Below are 15,849 nucleotides of genomic sequence, written 5' to 3'. Positions count from 1 at the left end.
CTAAGGCCAGAAGGGACCATTATGATCATCTAGTCTGACCTCCTGTATAGCACAGTCCATAGAACTTCCCCCAAAATAACTTCTAAAGCAGATTTCTTGGCACAGTGTCCAATATTGATTTTAAAATTGCATTGATGGTGAAACCATTGGAACAATTTACCAGTTACTCTCACCATTAAAAGTGTATGCCTTCTTTTCAGTCTAAATTAGTCTCGTTCATGTCATACCATTCTCTGCTAGATTGGAACACTCATTATTAAATTTTTGTTCCATATAGGTATTTAAAGACTAATCAAGTCACCCCTTCTCTTTGTTAAGCTTAATTGAGGCCATAGCTGCAGGATGTGGGAGGCTATATCCTGGGAACTAGTGACTCTGAAAAAGATTTGGGGATCACGGTGGATAATCTGCTAAACATGAACTCCTAGTGTGATGCTGTGGCCAAAAGGGCTAATGCAATCCTTGGATGCATAATCAGGGGCTCCACGAGTAGGAGTACAGAGGTTATTTTACCTCTGTATTTAGCACTGCTGCAACTGCTGCTGGAACACTGTGTCCAATTCTGGTGCCTGCAATTCAAGAAGGATGTGGAAAAGTTGGAGAGGGTTCAAAGAAGAGTCCCAAGAATGAACAAAGGATTAGAAAAGATTCCTTATAGTGAGACACTCAGGGTGTACTTTTTGTTCCTAGATGTATATACATTTATGTTTAGCCTTATTAAAATGCATATTATACCTCTACCTTGCTATAACGCGACCCGATATAACACTGGTTTGCATATAGCACGGTAGCAGCAGGGCTCTGGCGACACTTTAAAGGGTCCGAGGCTCTGGCTGCTGTGGGGAGCCCAGAGCCCTTTAAATCACCTCTGGAGCCCTGCCTCCGCTACCCCGGGGCTGCAGCAGCGGGGCTCGGCTGGTGATGTCTGATGAAGTGGGTATTCACCCACGAAAGCTTATGCTCCAATACTTCTGTTAGTCTATAAGGTGCCAAAGGACTTTGTCGCTTTTTACAGATCCAGACTAAGACGGCTACCCCTCTGATACTTGACGCCATTAATCTTGTAATCAACCAAACTTGTAATCGCATCAGAAAAAGATATCAAGTTAGTTTGACAGAATCTGTTTTCCTGAAATCCATGTTCATTTGCACTAATTACATCACCTTTCTTTTGTTCTTTATTCGTTAAGTCCTATAGCAGCTGCTCCATTATTTTCCCCGGGATCGATGTCAGGCTGACAGCCCTATAATTACCCAGGTCATCTCATTTACCCTTTTTTAAAAATTGGCACAACATTAGCTTTCTTCCAGTTTTCTTGAACTTCCCCAGTGCTCCAAGTCTTATTGAAAATCAACACTAATGATCCAGTGAGCTGCTTGTTGTTGTAATTTACATTTATATAGCTCTGTCTCCCTTGTCCCAGAACACTTCACTAGTCTTAACAAACTGATACACAATCTATATCAAACTTCAGTCTGGTGTGGACATTAGAAGTTGGACTGTGGGAAGAAAACAGCCATAATTACTTGGTCACTGCCATGCTGGGCTGGATTTGAGCTATTAAGCCATATCCAACACCCAAACTCCGGAGTAACCCAGTTCCCGCAGAAATACTGGTTGAGTTGTTCATGCTGTGGTCTTCTGCTTGCAATACTTATTCTGCATTAGTTCTGCAGTTGTGGGATTTTTTTTTTTTAATACATTGGTTGTCCTCAGGGGATCCTACAGTCTTTCTTTCATTCTCAAGGCCCTACATTGCAGCCACTGTCCTTCCACCCAGGAAGCTGTAGACCAGGGGATGTCAAACTGGGGGTCGCAAGGTTATTACATGGGGGTTACGAGCTGTCAGCCTCCACCCCCAAACCCCACTTCACCTCCAGCATTTATAATAGTGTTAAATATTTTTTTTAAAAAAAATAATAATTTATAAAGGGGATCGCACTCAGGTTTGCTGTGTGAAAGGGGGTCACCAATTCAAAAGTTTGAGTACCACTTCTGTAGCCCTTTTGGGTTGCTACTTAATCACCCAGATGGATACCTGAGCCATGAGAAGTCTCCTTTCTCTATCACCTTCTACTGAAAATCAGAGCTGAGTGAAGGATTTCAAACAGCAAAAAGTTTTTTTTAATCTGAAACTTTTTCACCCGAAATGTTAAGGTTTTGTTTTCCAAATGTTCCCTTTTTCCTTCACCACCATTCTTTCTCCCCCACCCCCATAAACCCACCCCATCTCTCTCTCTCTTTTTTTTTTTTTTTTTCTTTTTCCATTACATAAAATGGAAAAGGGAGAGGGCAGGACAAATAAAAATGAAAAAAAAATAATATACAAAAAATTGTGCCCTTTTAAAACCTGTGGAATGAATTTTCCACATTTTTCATGAAGAATGTCTTCCATTGTTTTGACGACCTGTAGTGGAAATGCTGATCCCACAGTAATTTGTAGCTCTAACCCAAGAAAAATCTTAAAATGAATGTATTGAAGATAATTTTGGAAGTTGGGTGGTGGTGGGACCATCTCTCCCTCCCAATCTGTCTTTGATGTAGTATCCAATAGGGCAGTGGAGTATATCCCTTTATTTCACTCCATATACAACCCAAAGAGAGGCATAAACATCAGTGAGCAGCCCTGTGCACAGGAGTGCAACAGATGGATTGAATTTGTTAGTGTTTAATCCATAAGATTAATGATTTGTTCAAAGATTGTATATTTTGTACAATTATGTCTTGCAAAAGAGAGTTTAAGACCACATATATAAATTGTCCAAGCAAGATAACTTTGCTTTTTAAAGACACAGAGGCACTGGATTTATGGCTTATTACAACAATCTGTAACCAACAATAACCCCCCTTTTGTATCCTGTGACTAGAGAAATATTAATGGGCAACTTCACCTTAACTGGTCTCTTAGCATATGTGTTAACTGCTTATGATAAACAATCTTTTCCACCTTGTATTTAATTCTGCGGCTCTGAGGGCTTGCCCATGCTTACAATGCTATGGCTTAGACACTAGCTACACCAATGGGAGGGGTTCTCCCAATGGCTAGATAATCCACCTCCCAGAGAGGCAATAGGTAGGTTGACAGAAGAATTCTTCCATCCACCTAGCACCATCAATGGCTATTAGCCAGGATGGTCAGGGATGCAACACCATCTTCTGAGGGTCCTTAGCCACTGTTTGCCAGAAGCTGGGAATGGACGACTCATTTGATTGCCTGATCTGTTCATTCCCTCTGAAGAACCTGGCATTGGCCACTATCGGAAGACAGGATACTGGGCTAGATGGACCATTGGCCTGACCCAGTATGGTCATGCTTATGTTCTTAGGACTGGTTGGCTTAACTATGCTGCTCATAGTGGGATTTTTCACAACCCTCACCAACGTAGTTAAAACGACCTATTTTCTAGTGTTGACCAGGTGTGAGAATCTTTCCCAGACCTTAAGAGCTCTGTGTAGCTCGAAAGTCAGGGTTGGTCTGCACTGGGAACTTATAGCTGCGTCTCTCAGGGGGTGTAAAAAATCAGTACCTTTGAGATGTAACTAAGCCGACCTAACCGCCAGTGTAGACAGCACTTGGTTGACAAAAGAATACTTCAATTGGCCTGGCTATTGCCTCTCAGAGAGCTGGGTCACCTATGCTGATAGAAGAAACCCTCCTGTAAGCATAGTTGGTGTCTACACTGAAGCGCTACAGCAGCTAAGTTGCGGTGATGCAACTCTGCCAGTGTAGCATTTCAGTGTAGACATAGCCTTGTCTCTTTCATTACAGAAGTTTGTCCAATAAAAGCTATTACCTCACCCACCTCATCTATTTAAAGATTAAGTTCTTTATAGTGTAATGTAAAGCATTAAGTACAGCGATGATTAACGTTGCTGCACTCTAATTTTTCCCACTGAATGTCTGAGGCAATGTCTAAGGACATTCATAGTTTGCCTATTTCTTAGTTTAATAAAGTAATAATATTTTTAAATTACTTGGAACTTTGTCTTGACAAAGTTAACACCAGTGCTGCGGTTACTTTCCTTTCTTACAAAAGGTTTCTCTTTTGGTTGTTTTTGTTCTCTTTTTTGTTTACTCCAGTGTCAGACAAGGAAAAGAACTTCTTGGCAAAAAATTTTTAAAAGCCTGCATTTTAAATTGATCTACAACATGCCTGGTTCTAAAACATGCCTGGTTAACAGTGGTTTGATATCCAAAAATTCTCTCTCAGATCCGTGCATACACTTTTTGGAAAATGTAGCACTTAATGAAAGTTAAATACAAACAATTGGAAGCTTTTTTTATTCAGTGAAGTACACCTATTTAGATGTTGTTAAAATGTAGGTAGATTAAATAAAAGAAAATACAGAAAGGCTTTAAATGAACACTGGCACTTTTTTAAATCACTTTTTTCTGCTACTGCCTTTTGAATTATCGCCATGTAAAGCCTCTTGAATTTCTAAGGCCCAAGGAGATCTGATTGAAACTTCAGGATTTCAATTTCATGGAAATTTCTGAAATTTGAGAAGTTTTCATTCCAAATATGAACACAAACTAGAAACTTTAAAATCTCCTGCAGAAAGGAAATTCTGAAAAAAAGTTTTCAGAATAATCTAAACTCTCAAAAAAAAAAAAATAGAGCCACCAGTTGACTCTTAAGGACTGCCTGGGGCTCCTCCTGGGGGTGGGTGGGTCTAGTCCTTTGTTCATGGTGCAACATAGGAAAACTTGACTGTCCACCAAACTTGACTATCCGGAGGATGAAGAAAGTTGGCCTGTAGGATTGTGGGATACTTTTGATGGACTCCTAGAGCATGAGTTCTGTGGGGCTGCACGTAAACTGCAGAGCACTAGAGCTTGAAGTCTGGCCCCGGGTTTGATTTAGGCTTGGAACTTCCATTCCTGTGAGATCCTGGGACCTGAGGTGCTGGAACATTTTTCATAATGGGGGTGCTGATGATGGAAACAGTGTATTTGGTGTTTAATACTACTTCAAGCCAGGTGGTGTGGCAGCATCAGTGCCTGGGTCCCAGGGTCCAGACTCTGGGTTAGTGCTATTTTGTGTATACGGAAGGGTTTACACAATGAGTTCAATCCCTGGGCTTACATTGTAGTGTTGACGTACCCTGAGAGCCCCTGCTTGAGCCAGACTTCCTAGGTTTCTGTAGCAGGGATGCTGGAAGCCCAGGATCACAACCTTAATTTTCACCATTCTTATTATTTGTATTGCAGTAACATCTCAGAGCCCCATTTCTGGAGCAGGTGCTGTACAAATCCAGAACAAAAGACATTCCCTGCCCCAAAGAGCTTACTATCTGGTTGTTCACTTTTGTACTTCATTCATCTCAGAAAATGGAAACAGACTAGTCAGCTTTACTGCGATGTCTGGATCATGAACAATAAAGGGGAATATTTGAATCCGAATGTTAGCCCTAGAGGTAGCATGCTTGTGGGGACAAAAGCTCTTTGGCACCCTCTAAAGCTGACGTGGGAAACTGAGGACGTGTCATTATCTGCTGCTGGTCTAATTCCCATACTCTGCTCTTTGGATCCCCTCGGTGCAAAAGGGGAAAACTGAGGTTCTCTGAACTTCCTGGCAGGAGTAATGTGCATATAACTGAGGAACTCCACAGGTGCCCAAGACTGAACATTCTGTATTTGCCATGAAATGAAAAAAACCATGAAACTGCTTCTGTTGATATTGGGTTTTATTTTTATATACATATAATATTTTGTTTACACAGACCCTAAGTTTGAGGTCTGAACTGTTCAGCATGGTTTAAGAACTGTCTTGGAGCAGCTAAATTCTGCCTCACTAGAATGCTCCCTGTATTTTCAGCTGAATATGGTAATTCTCGCGTTCTGTCCTGAGGTGATATATAGTGCTTTGTGTGCACTGCTAAAATGATAGCTGCCTTTATCCCCAGAAGGGACCTGCATTTCAATGAGGAGTGAAGTGATTTTAAGGCAGAATCTTACAGGATGGAGTCGATGGAGGTACATCACCCCAATATGGGTTCCTGGAGGCATTGTGGTTGAGGTAGCTATCCTTTCTCTGGAGGAGAATAGGCCAGGGAAGCTCCTACTACACACTTTTCCAGTTACTGAAAACCTGAGGAGATTTTGAGGCACTTCAGAATGGCTTGACTGAATACCACTGTGTTCACAAGGATGTGAAGTGCAAAGGCAGATTAAATTTGCTATCAAGGTCATGCTTGCTAGAAGGAGTAATTTGAATAACTCTTACACATTCCTGGGCTCCTAGGCTGGGATTTTCAAAGGAGCCTATAGAGCTTGATACCCAAATTCTACTGAGTTTCTGTGGGATTTGGGCTTCGAACCGCCTCAGGCTCCTTTTGAAAATCCCAACCTAAATTAACAGTAGCTGCTGTGGGAAATGGCCAGAGGATTTTAGTGGACAGTTCAATTAAAAGCCTCATTCATTATGCAGAGGTTTAAAAAAAAACAAAAAAAAACACCAAGTAGGGTGTATAAAGGGGAGAGAAAATACTGAGGAGATATTAATGGCATTATACAAATTACAGTATTAAGCTGTAATACTATGGTCCATTCTCGCAATCTTGGAGCTATAGCAGAAAGAGAACGGGTCCAGAAACAGGGTGACAAAAATGATTATGCTTCGATATGGAGAGAGACTGAAAAGACTGGTATTGTTTTATTTAGAGAGGGGATGAATAGGACAGGATGTGATAGAGGCATATAAAATAATAAATTGTATAGGGATGGAAAACTGGAATGAGGTATTACTCTTCTCTCAGTATAAGAGCAAAGGGACAGCCAGTGGACCTGAAAGGCAATCAATTTAAAACTGATAAAAAGAATACTTTTCTTTTAATGTAAAATTCACCCCCAGTGCTTGTTGCCACTGGATATCATTGAGGTCAAGAGCCTAGGATTCAAAAACAGATTATATGTTTATGTGGACAATGAAAAGTATCCACAGTTACGCTAGATAGGCATAAACCTGGCGCTAACTGACAAACTTCTCCTGTGAGCAAGTTAGGCCATAGCTATGAGATTTCGTGCACCTTCCTCTGAAGCATCTGAACCAATCCTGGCTATGTTAGAAGTAGCATGGACTAGATGTGTGAGTTCCTGTGCCCTATAGTTTCTATTCACTGTGCAGCGCTTTTAAGGTCCAGATCCTGCCATCATTTGCAGCCAAGCACATTATTATAGGACTACACCCTGAATAAGTGTTGTTATTATTATTAAATGTTGCAAGATCAGGCCCTACCTGCACAACACCCACTAAGGATAACAGTGATAGGGCCCAGTCCTGCCAGGTGCTGAGCACACTCAGTAGCCACACACTTCATTGGAAATTAAAGGTGCTCAGAACCAGGCACAATCAAGAGTTTTGACACTGGGTTTCAATGGAGAAGGTTCAAACACCTGATACTTCAATTAGCGTATTCCTTAAGGCAAGATTGAGTGGTTTGTCAGCCATTAAGCATGACAGGGTGAGTGAGGTACTACCTTTTATTGGACCAACTTCTGTTGGTGAGAGGGACAAACTTTTGAGAGCTTTCTGTAAGCTCAGAAGCTTGTCTCTCACCAACAGAAGTTGGTCCAATAAAAGGTAGTACCTCACTCACCTTGTCTCTAATATCCTGGGACCAACATGGCTACAACAACACTACATACAGCCATCAAGCATAAGCATTCCTTAGGGTTTAAGACTACCATGTGCTTATAGTTGGCATTTTTCTTACTCCAAAGGGTTTCCTCTTGGTAAATACATTGGTCAGCTCAAATATTTAATCAAATTGGCTAGAAGAGGGACTATTATAGGAGTGAGATGTAAAAGAGAGACTTCTAGCTATGTCGATAATTAGAAGTGTTCATCAGAATATTTCCATTATAATTGACTGTTTTTGTATATAGCACTTGCTGCTGAGAATTTACTTGTGCCATGTGACAGAGTGGGTGTAGCCTTAGAGCTGGCTCAGCACTCTGAACTTCCTAAAGGTCTCCACATCTGCTGAATAGGGAGATAATTGATTAGTTCTGGGTGATTAACCAGTCAATAAGGTGATTCAGTTAGTCTGCTATGGACCTTTAAATGGGCAACAGGGAAGTGGGGTGGGGGGAGAGCTGGATGGAAAGGTCTCATCTCTCTGAGATTCTTTACTTTTCTCTCCCTACTCCCTCACCCCCCATCTAAGGGCTATGCTGGAGCTTTGGAAAAGCCATATGGTGATAGGACATGAAGCTGCTGAGATAATGTAAATAAAATGTGAGCATGTGTGGAGACTGCTTACGAAGAGAAATTCAGAGTGAGGAAGCACACCCCGTGATGTGCCAAAACGCTGCAGTTCATTCTTCAGAAAGTTCATTTTATTTAAGTCTGAATACTTTCCTATGAGTGGTAGCTTTACAGGAAGACTAGATTTAACCACTTGGCCTCTGGATTAGCGGTGCAAATAAACCATTTAGACAAACAGTAAAGTGCAAAAAGTAATGATCACATGTGAACACTTCACATATTATATTTGAGATCTTTCTATTAATAGCTGTTATGTCAATACCTAAATGAGTGAGATTTTGTGCTTAGTCCGTAAACAGATGCTTTGTGACAGATGTGCTAAAAATAATACAGTGGAGGCTCTTTCTCTCTGCTTTCAAGACAACAGCAGCATTTCTGAAAGCTTAGAACTGAAGCCTAAAACTTGTACAGTACTTAGCAGTCTTCTGTACATTTTACCACATATGGTCCCATAGGAAATCAGTTGGGGCTTTTGTTGAAGAGATGCTGAGCAGCTGAACTGTGAGAGCTAGTTCAATTCAGAGCCAACTTAGCTTATCTTGAGTTAATGAGACCTACTGGAGTCATGTGATAGGCAGGGCTGTCTTTCCTCTCAGTTGTTTACATTAGCACCAGAACCATTATCTTTTGTTATGAGAGAGAGCTGACATAAATGTAGATCAACTACAAGAATATTCCAACAGGCTTTTCTTATGGTGATGATTCAGTGTGTTCAGTTAATGATTTGATAACCCTTAGTACACAATACCTGCTATGTCATGGAAGGCTTCAGAAATAGAGAAGGTTATTGATTTGCTTCTTAGTTTAGATTTTGCATGTTGATTTATTTCCCTGTTATGAACACTCTATTTCTTTCCTAGCTCTCAATTTTATTCTCTCTTGTCTATGTGAATATGAGCTATTTCATAGTGCATGCACTTGTGTGGGTATATGTACAGCGTAGATCTAATCCACTGTGTATCTACTACTTCTGTAATATATTATGTTGCTAGAGTAGGGTGGAAAATTGTTAATAATAGTACTAACTAGGAGTGTAAGGGCCTATTCCCAGGACCTGATACAGTCTGATCCTACTGCTATTGAAGTTGATAGCAAACCTCCCAATGATTTCAATAGGAGCAGGATCAGATCCATATTGGATTGCTGGGATGGGAAAGAGAGCACACAAGAGGGAGAAAGCAAAAGCCCAGTCCCTCTCCCAGTGAACTCAGTCAATGACAAAATTTCCATTGGCCTCACTAGGTATGAAGGTGAATCCTTGGTGACCACTGACGGTGATTCTATTGCAATACCATCTGACGTTTAATTTATAAAGTCAGGATGGAAAGAAAATATACATGAAAAATCTGGGCCTGATTGTGCAAGCTCCTCCCAGAAGTTTATATAGCATCTTTCAGCACTGGTCCCAAATGGAGAAACAAATAATTACTCTCCGCTTGTAATGTTACATCCTTTCCTCTCCAGCTCTTGGTCTGCCTTGTCTGTTTAGAGTTTAAGCACTTCAGGGTATGGACTGTCTTTTATTCTGTGCTTATATGGCACCTAGCAATGAGGGCTCTGTCTCAGTTGGTTTTTCTAGGTGCTACTGTGATACAGATAATAGTTAAATAAAAATATAAACAAGGAAAAGGCTGTTTAAAACCAAGATGGGGGAGGAAGCCATCGCAGTTGAACCCGCCTTTTAAAAGCTTCACTTTTTACTAACCCACTTTAAAAAGTCTCCTTTTTTTCTTTCTTTCCTCTCCCCCCAGATAACGAAGAGCTTTACCTTGCTAAAGCAATTCACAAGTCGTTCCTAGAAGTTAATGAGGAAGGTGCGGAAGCTGCTGCTGCCTCAGGTATCTGACTCTGAAAACCTGAACTAAATTATAGGTCTGGCTGCCCTGTATTAATTAGTATTTTTAAAATGCCTTGGCGCAGGGCCAAAAAGCTGAGCCCAATACAGCATGAGGACACAGTCTGGCAAGTGTCCCTCCTTCCCAGAGAGGATGCTGGAAATTGAAAATGCCAACATTTTTCTTAATATGAGTGTGTCATAAAGTGTCTCAAGTGCTCAGTGGAAAATATTGCTCCTTTTTCCCATTTCCTTTCTAATGAGAGGTGGGAGGCTACATGCTGCATTTTTGAAGATAGATTTTCTTTCTAGAACTTGAATCTTGGCAATTTGGAATGGTTGTGGTGGTTTTATTTTTCCCCATCATGTGTGATTTGCTAATTGAGACAGTCTGTGTGTTTTCTGCAAAATGGTTAGAAGTACCTCAGAGAGATTGTTGTGTTTTAATAAGCACTTAAACAGGCATGTGAGCAGGCATGCAATAACTGGAAAAAGCTAGCTTGCCAGCCGTGATGTTTCAGGGGCCAGATGGTGAAAATGCTTGGTTGTCACAGGCAAATCTTGACTCTCCCTCTTCCAAATGAGTTACTTCATTTGCCAACTTGGTTGCATTATTATGTGATTTCTCTCCATAAGCACTTGTACTATTCTTCGAGCAAGAGAAAAGCAGCACCCTTTGTAGTCAATCCTGGTGATTCTTTTGAGCCTTGGCATTTAACAGTCATGTGGGCAGAGATTATTGGCATGCATAGGTTTTTTATTGCCAGTGCAGTCAAAATGAAAAAGTTAATAAAACTCTTGTAAATAATAAAGCCCTAGTGAAAACCTTAGAAGATTTCCAAATATAAGAAAATACCAAAGGGCCAAAATCTACCTGTCTCCTCATATATTTTGCCTTTGACTTTATTCTTTAAAATACAGTAAACAACAAAGAGCTAAATTAAAAATTTCAAGGTCAGCCCACACCCTTAACTCTTCTTCTATCTAATAAGGAGTTAATGTGAGTACCAGGGTCAGGCTTAGAGATCTGTCGAGCACAATAAAAGTGGTTAGTGATACTGTCTACTGTAATACATTTTCCTTTGAAAGGGAATGGCCTTCATTACCCAGAGGTTCTGCCTTTTTGTAAGTTATAAGCTGTTCCATCATCACTGGAAATAAATTGTGCCATTGCCCATTGTTAATCATTCTCGGCGCATACACAGACATGTAATTACTTTGGAAGTCTGCTTCCTTTTAGATTAGATTGTTCATGCTATTTGTTGGTGACAGTGCAATCATGTAGGCTTTAATTCCCATTCATGGGCTTTACAAGTATCACGTGTGAAGAAGTTAATATGCTGTATCTAGGGAGCGTATTGGGAAGATAAAATAATACCTGACATGCTGCTTGTGTGTGTTTTCTCCCCTTTAGGAATGATTGCCATTAGTAGAATGGCTGTGCTGTACCCCCAGGTTATAGTCGATCATCCATTTTTCTTTCTGGTCAGGAACAGGAGAACAGGTAAGTGTATGCGGTTTCCAAGCTGCTTTCTCATTGTTTACCGTGAATCCCCATCAGACCCATGCAGCAGAGGCTGTTTTGGATCAATAAACTGGTCTCAGAGTGTAATTTTTTCTCTACTTTCTGCTCTGTGGTGCTTTGTGTTGAGGGATTTTAACTAATCTCTCATAACACACATTCCTTTAACACTCCTCCCAACCCCAACCTCACACAGGAATGGCCTGGAAAATATTATTGCTCTTTTTTTGGTAAGTGATTGTAGGAAAAATTCACCAATGAACTTCCTGAGGGTTGAGGCAAAATTGTCATTGTAATCTTAAACCATAGCTCTACGTTTGACTTCATCAGGGGATGCAGTCGTGACTCCCCTTGTGCAGTCAGCATTCGTGGAACACACCCTCTGACTTCCGTAAGAGCTTCGCTTTAGAAAGTCCAGCAGAATTTGCCCCAATACCAAGTGATTTCCAGAAAGGACAGATATTGCAGTTACGAATAATTCTCTGGTGCCATTGGTATATATTCTGTGGCGGGCAAGGATGAGAACAGTATTCACTGGCAATATGGCCTCTGATGAAGCAATGTATTGGTTTGATTTTTGTAATTTGTTCTTGGTAATGTTGTGGAGGTGACTGGATAACAAATAGCATGTTACTATGTGGCCACCCAGGAGCTGGAGCTGTCTGTTATGACATCTCACCTAGGCTGGAGCAAAATTCAGTAGCTTCAGTTCACAAGGGTTTTAGTGCATCTGAGATCAGTCTGGCCCAGCATGTGCAAGATGTGCTTTCTTATTATTAAACATTCATATTGCAGTACTGCCTAGCATTGGGGCCCTGTTGTGCTAGGTGCTGTACAAACATTAACAGCCTTTGTCTCAAACCTTGCACCTGGTGAGCTAGGTGCATCAGAGACACCCTACCAATATACTGTCCAAGAGGATTAAGCTACAGTGAACTAGACTCTTATTACTTCTGAATGAGGGCATCCACACAGGGCTTAATACACAATAACTTATGTCCATTTACTGAGTGTCCCCTTAGGGACCCTTCCAGAGAGATGAGGAAGGGGAATCTGATGTGTCTCAGAAGACTACAATCTGATAGTGTCTAGTGAGCAATTTATACACTGAAGATGCTATGTATGGGAACTGAATGACTGAGGACAGTAGTGCTGGTATATAGAACTTTTTGCCTCTTGGTATCCATTCAAATGAGGAACAAGTCCAGTAGAAGACCAAATTTTCATTCTTTTTGGAGTCATTGGGAGCCTTGCCAGTGAATTCAATAGTAGCAGGAACATGAAATTATCATGCAAGTTGCCTGTGGGCAGATGTCCACATTTCAGTTGATACTAGCTGGCAGCCTCTGTCTAGAAGCCAAGGACTGAAAGGATGTGGAGACTGAACTACCCATTGACATCAGTGATGGTCCCTCTAAAGCCCAATGAAGTCCATATGCATCTTTTTATTGATTTCAGGGGCTTTGGCGCAAGCCTCTGAAGTGTGTTGAGGTGCATTGTCAGAGCAGTGGAGAAGTTTTCATTGCTTCTGTCTGTGCTGTATCTATTCTGAGTAAAAACAGAGGAACTCATTCTCCAAGTCTATCAATCCGTCACCTCTCATGGATACTAAATTCAGATGCATATGCGTACACAAAATTTATAACCGTTGTGCCCTATAAAATCTGTATCTTTATCAGATGATGAATAAATCACCAATAACTTCAAACAATGGAGTGTGGTTTAGAAGTGTGTCCTTCTGTGTGGTTCTGATTTGTGTGTTCTCTCATTTGGTTCAGGTACTATCTTGTTCATGGGAAGAGTCATGCACCCAGAAGCAATGAATGCAAGTGGCCATGACTTTGAAGAACTTTAACTGATAATGCCACACACTAAAAAGGAAAGAAATAAGCACACTGAGTTTATAATTGATATATTTAAGGTTTGCCGTGTTTTACAATGTACCTTAAGACACCGTTTAAATACTTCCATATTTAACGCGGTTTAAGTTACAAGCCAAGCTTATGGAGGAAAGCTTTCAGTATTAAAATAATGGTTCTGTTGCTGTCATTGTGATTGCTGTGTCAGTCCTTAAAATAAAATTGTATACATGTCAACAGCTGTGTTTCTTATTTTAGTGAATTGTAATGCAAAAGTTTGTTAGTTCATAAGTACTGTATTTGTTACACCTCAAAGCTAACATGGATCAGTAAGACCGGACTAGAATGTCTACAGTTTTAAATAGTACCAGTGGCAAAACTTGACAAATTATTCACCCAGTTCTATTAATTATTTGAAAAATGTAGTCTCTCTCGAAATATTTGCAAGCAGATTGTAATATCTTGTAATTCAGTCATTATTTGAATGCTCTTATGCAAATCTTTTTAACTCTCTGGATTGATTATGAACTGTTCTGAAAGTAAGTATTTGGTATTCACTGTGCTGGTTCATTGTGATTGTTCAGATAAGACTTGTGGGATGAAATCCTGACCTCCTTGATGTTCGTGTAAGACACCCACTGACTTCAATGGGGCCCAGGAGTTCATGCATGGTGACATTTAATCTGTTGGATAACTGTGGTAGCCCTTCTTCTGTGAAGACTCTCACATGTGAATCTAAAATGCTGTTTTTGTGAATACTCCTGCATGTGACTTTGAAATTCACTTTCCGTGAATGCTGATGCCAGTAAAACTCAATCGCATGAATGTTTGTGAATAGTGAGCACAGAACAGGTGTGAGCATGACTGAACTGAAATCATTTACATAGGCGCATAAATATTTGTGGATATTTTTCCACCTCGCTCCTCCCCCACCCCAGTGTTTGCCTGGCTCTACTAAGTAATTCTATCTCCACAGCTCTCTCACAGTAGCGAGCAACAAGGGCATTTCTACAAAAAAGGCTTTTTCAGATAATCCTAAAATGTGTGAAAATGATGTTCAGTTTGTGAAATAAATGTCTAATGAAATCTAATCCTCTTTCTTCCTAAACTTCTTATTGAGAACAAAGTGCCAGATGGAACAGAATGATACATGCAACAATCTAAATATTAGGTGGGATAATAAATGCCACCCCCACTCACAGGAAGGAAGAGAAAGTACCCGCCAGTGCCAGACACTGACATATAATTATCACTTCCCACTTTGTGTAAAATATAAAATGAACTGTAATTACTACCAAAGGTGAAAGGGAAAAGGAAAGAAGGTGGTTGGGCCAGAATCCAATCTATGGCAAAAAATACAGTCTGCGGATAAGAGGCAATATGGTTCCTTCTTCCAGTCAATAGGAATTTTGCCTTTGAATTCAGTGGGAGCAAGATGAGGCCTAATTTCTGAAAAAGTTATTGGCTGAGCTTTGGGTAGAATCATTCATAGGATTTCCTGGTATGTTTTCCGTTTAAACCAATCCCTCACAGGCACTGCTTACATGCTGTACAAGGGACAGAACGTCCAAAACTTGACACTGTTGTTCGTGGGACTCTTATATGCTCCCAGGCACAAAGCTTGAGTCTAGTACTCAGGTCAAAGAGCTTGCTGAGTGCTGGGAAGAAGCGCGTTGAGAGCAATGAAAGGAAACTTAACTGAGCACGCGCCTCCCATGCCAGACTGCAGAATGATGCTCTCCATGGAGGCTAGTTACAAATGCCTCATGGAAACTGGGCAGGAGGATCTATGGAGTGGCTGATACGCTCCCCACCTCAGGTTGGTCGAGCCATTTGAGCAACAATCTAGCAGCACCTTCTGCAGTGGAACTGCCCCAGTACTGCTACAAATTGGCCTCACAAAATGTCTTTATGTATTGTGTTCTGCACCCTTAGTAAGAATTTACAACCCCAATATCACCTCCACAGAGAATCCTATTTCCTAATGAGCCCCCAAATTAATTCAGGTGTTGGAATTTAGATTTTCATAGATTCCAGAAGGCCAGAAGAGACCATAATGATCATTGAGTCTGACTTCCTGTATACTTTGTTTACTTGGTCCTGCCTTTAGCACAGGGGGCTGGGCTTTTTGACTTCTCATGGTCCCCGCCACTTTATATTTCTGTGAGTCTATGATAACACAGGCCATAGAACTTCCCAAAATAATTCTTAGAATTTTCCCTTTGGAAAAACATCAAAGCTTGATTTTAAAATTGCCAGTGATGGAGAATCCATCCTGACCATTGGTAAATTGTTCCAATGGTTAATTACCCTCATTGTTAAAAATGTGTGCCTTTGTTTCCAACCTGACTTCCAGCCATTGT

General features: G+C 40.7%; 1 protein-coding gene across 1 annotated transcript in view; it reads left to right on the top strand.

The window, feature by feature from the left end:
- SERPINI1 (serpin family I member 1) overlaps window positions 1-13,723 on the top strand; it is a 73,900-nt gene extending 60,177 nt beyond the window's left edge. The window contains exons 7-9 of the mRNA XM_039488137.1: window positions 10,023-10,109; window positions 11,520-11,609; window positions 13,406-13,723. Coding sequence (XP_039344071.1) covers window positions 10,023-10,109; window positions 11,520-11,609; window positions 13,406-13,482 — 254 coding nt within the window. The 3' untranslated portion in view covers window positions 13,483-13,723. The remainder of the gene's footprint in view (window positions 1-10,022; window positions 10,110-11,519; window positions 11,610-13,405) is intronic.
- Window positions 13,724-15,849: the final 2,126 nt, after the last annotated feature.

This window comes from Mauremys reevesii, linkage group 9, assembly GCF_016161935.1.
Source record: "Mauremys reevesii isolate NIE-2019 linkage group 9, ASM1616193v1, whole genome shotgun sequence".
NCBI classification, from domain to species: domain Eukaryota; kingdom Metazoa; phylum Chordata; order Testudines; family Geoemydidae; genus Mauremys; species Mauremys reevesii.
Note: the sequence above shows the minus strand (reverse complement) of the source record. Positions and strands in the feature narration are given on the sequence as shown.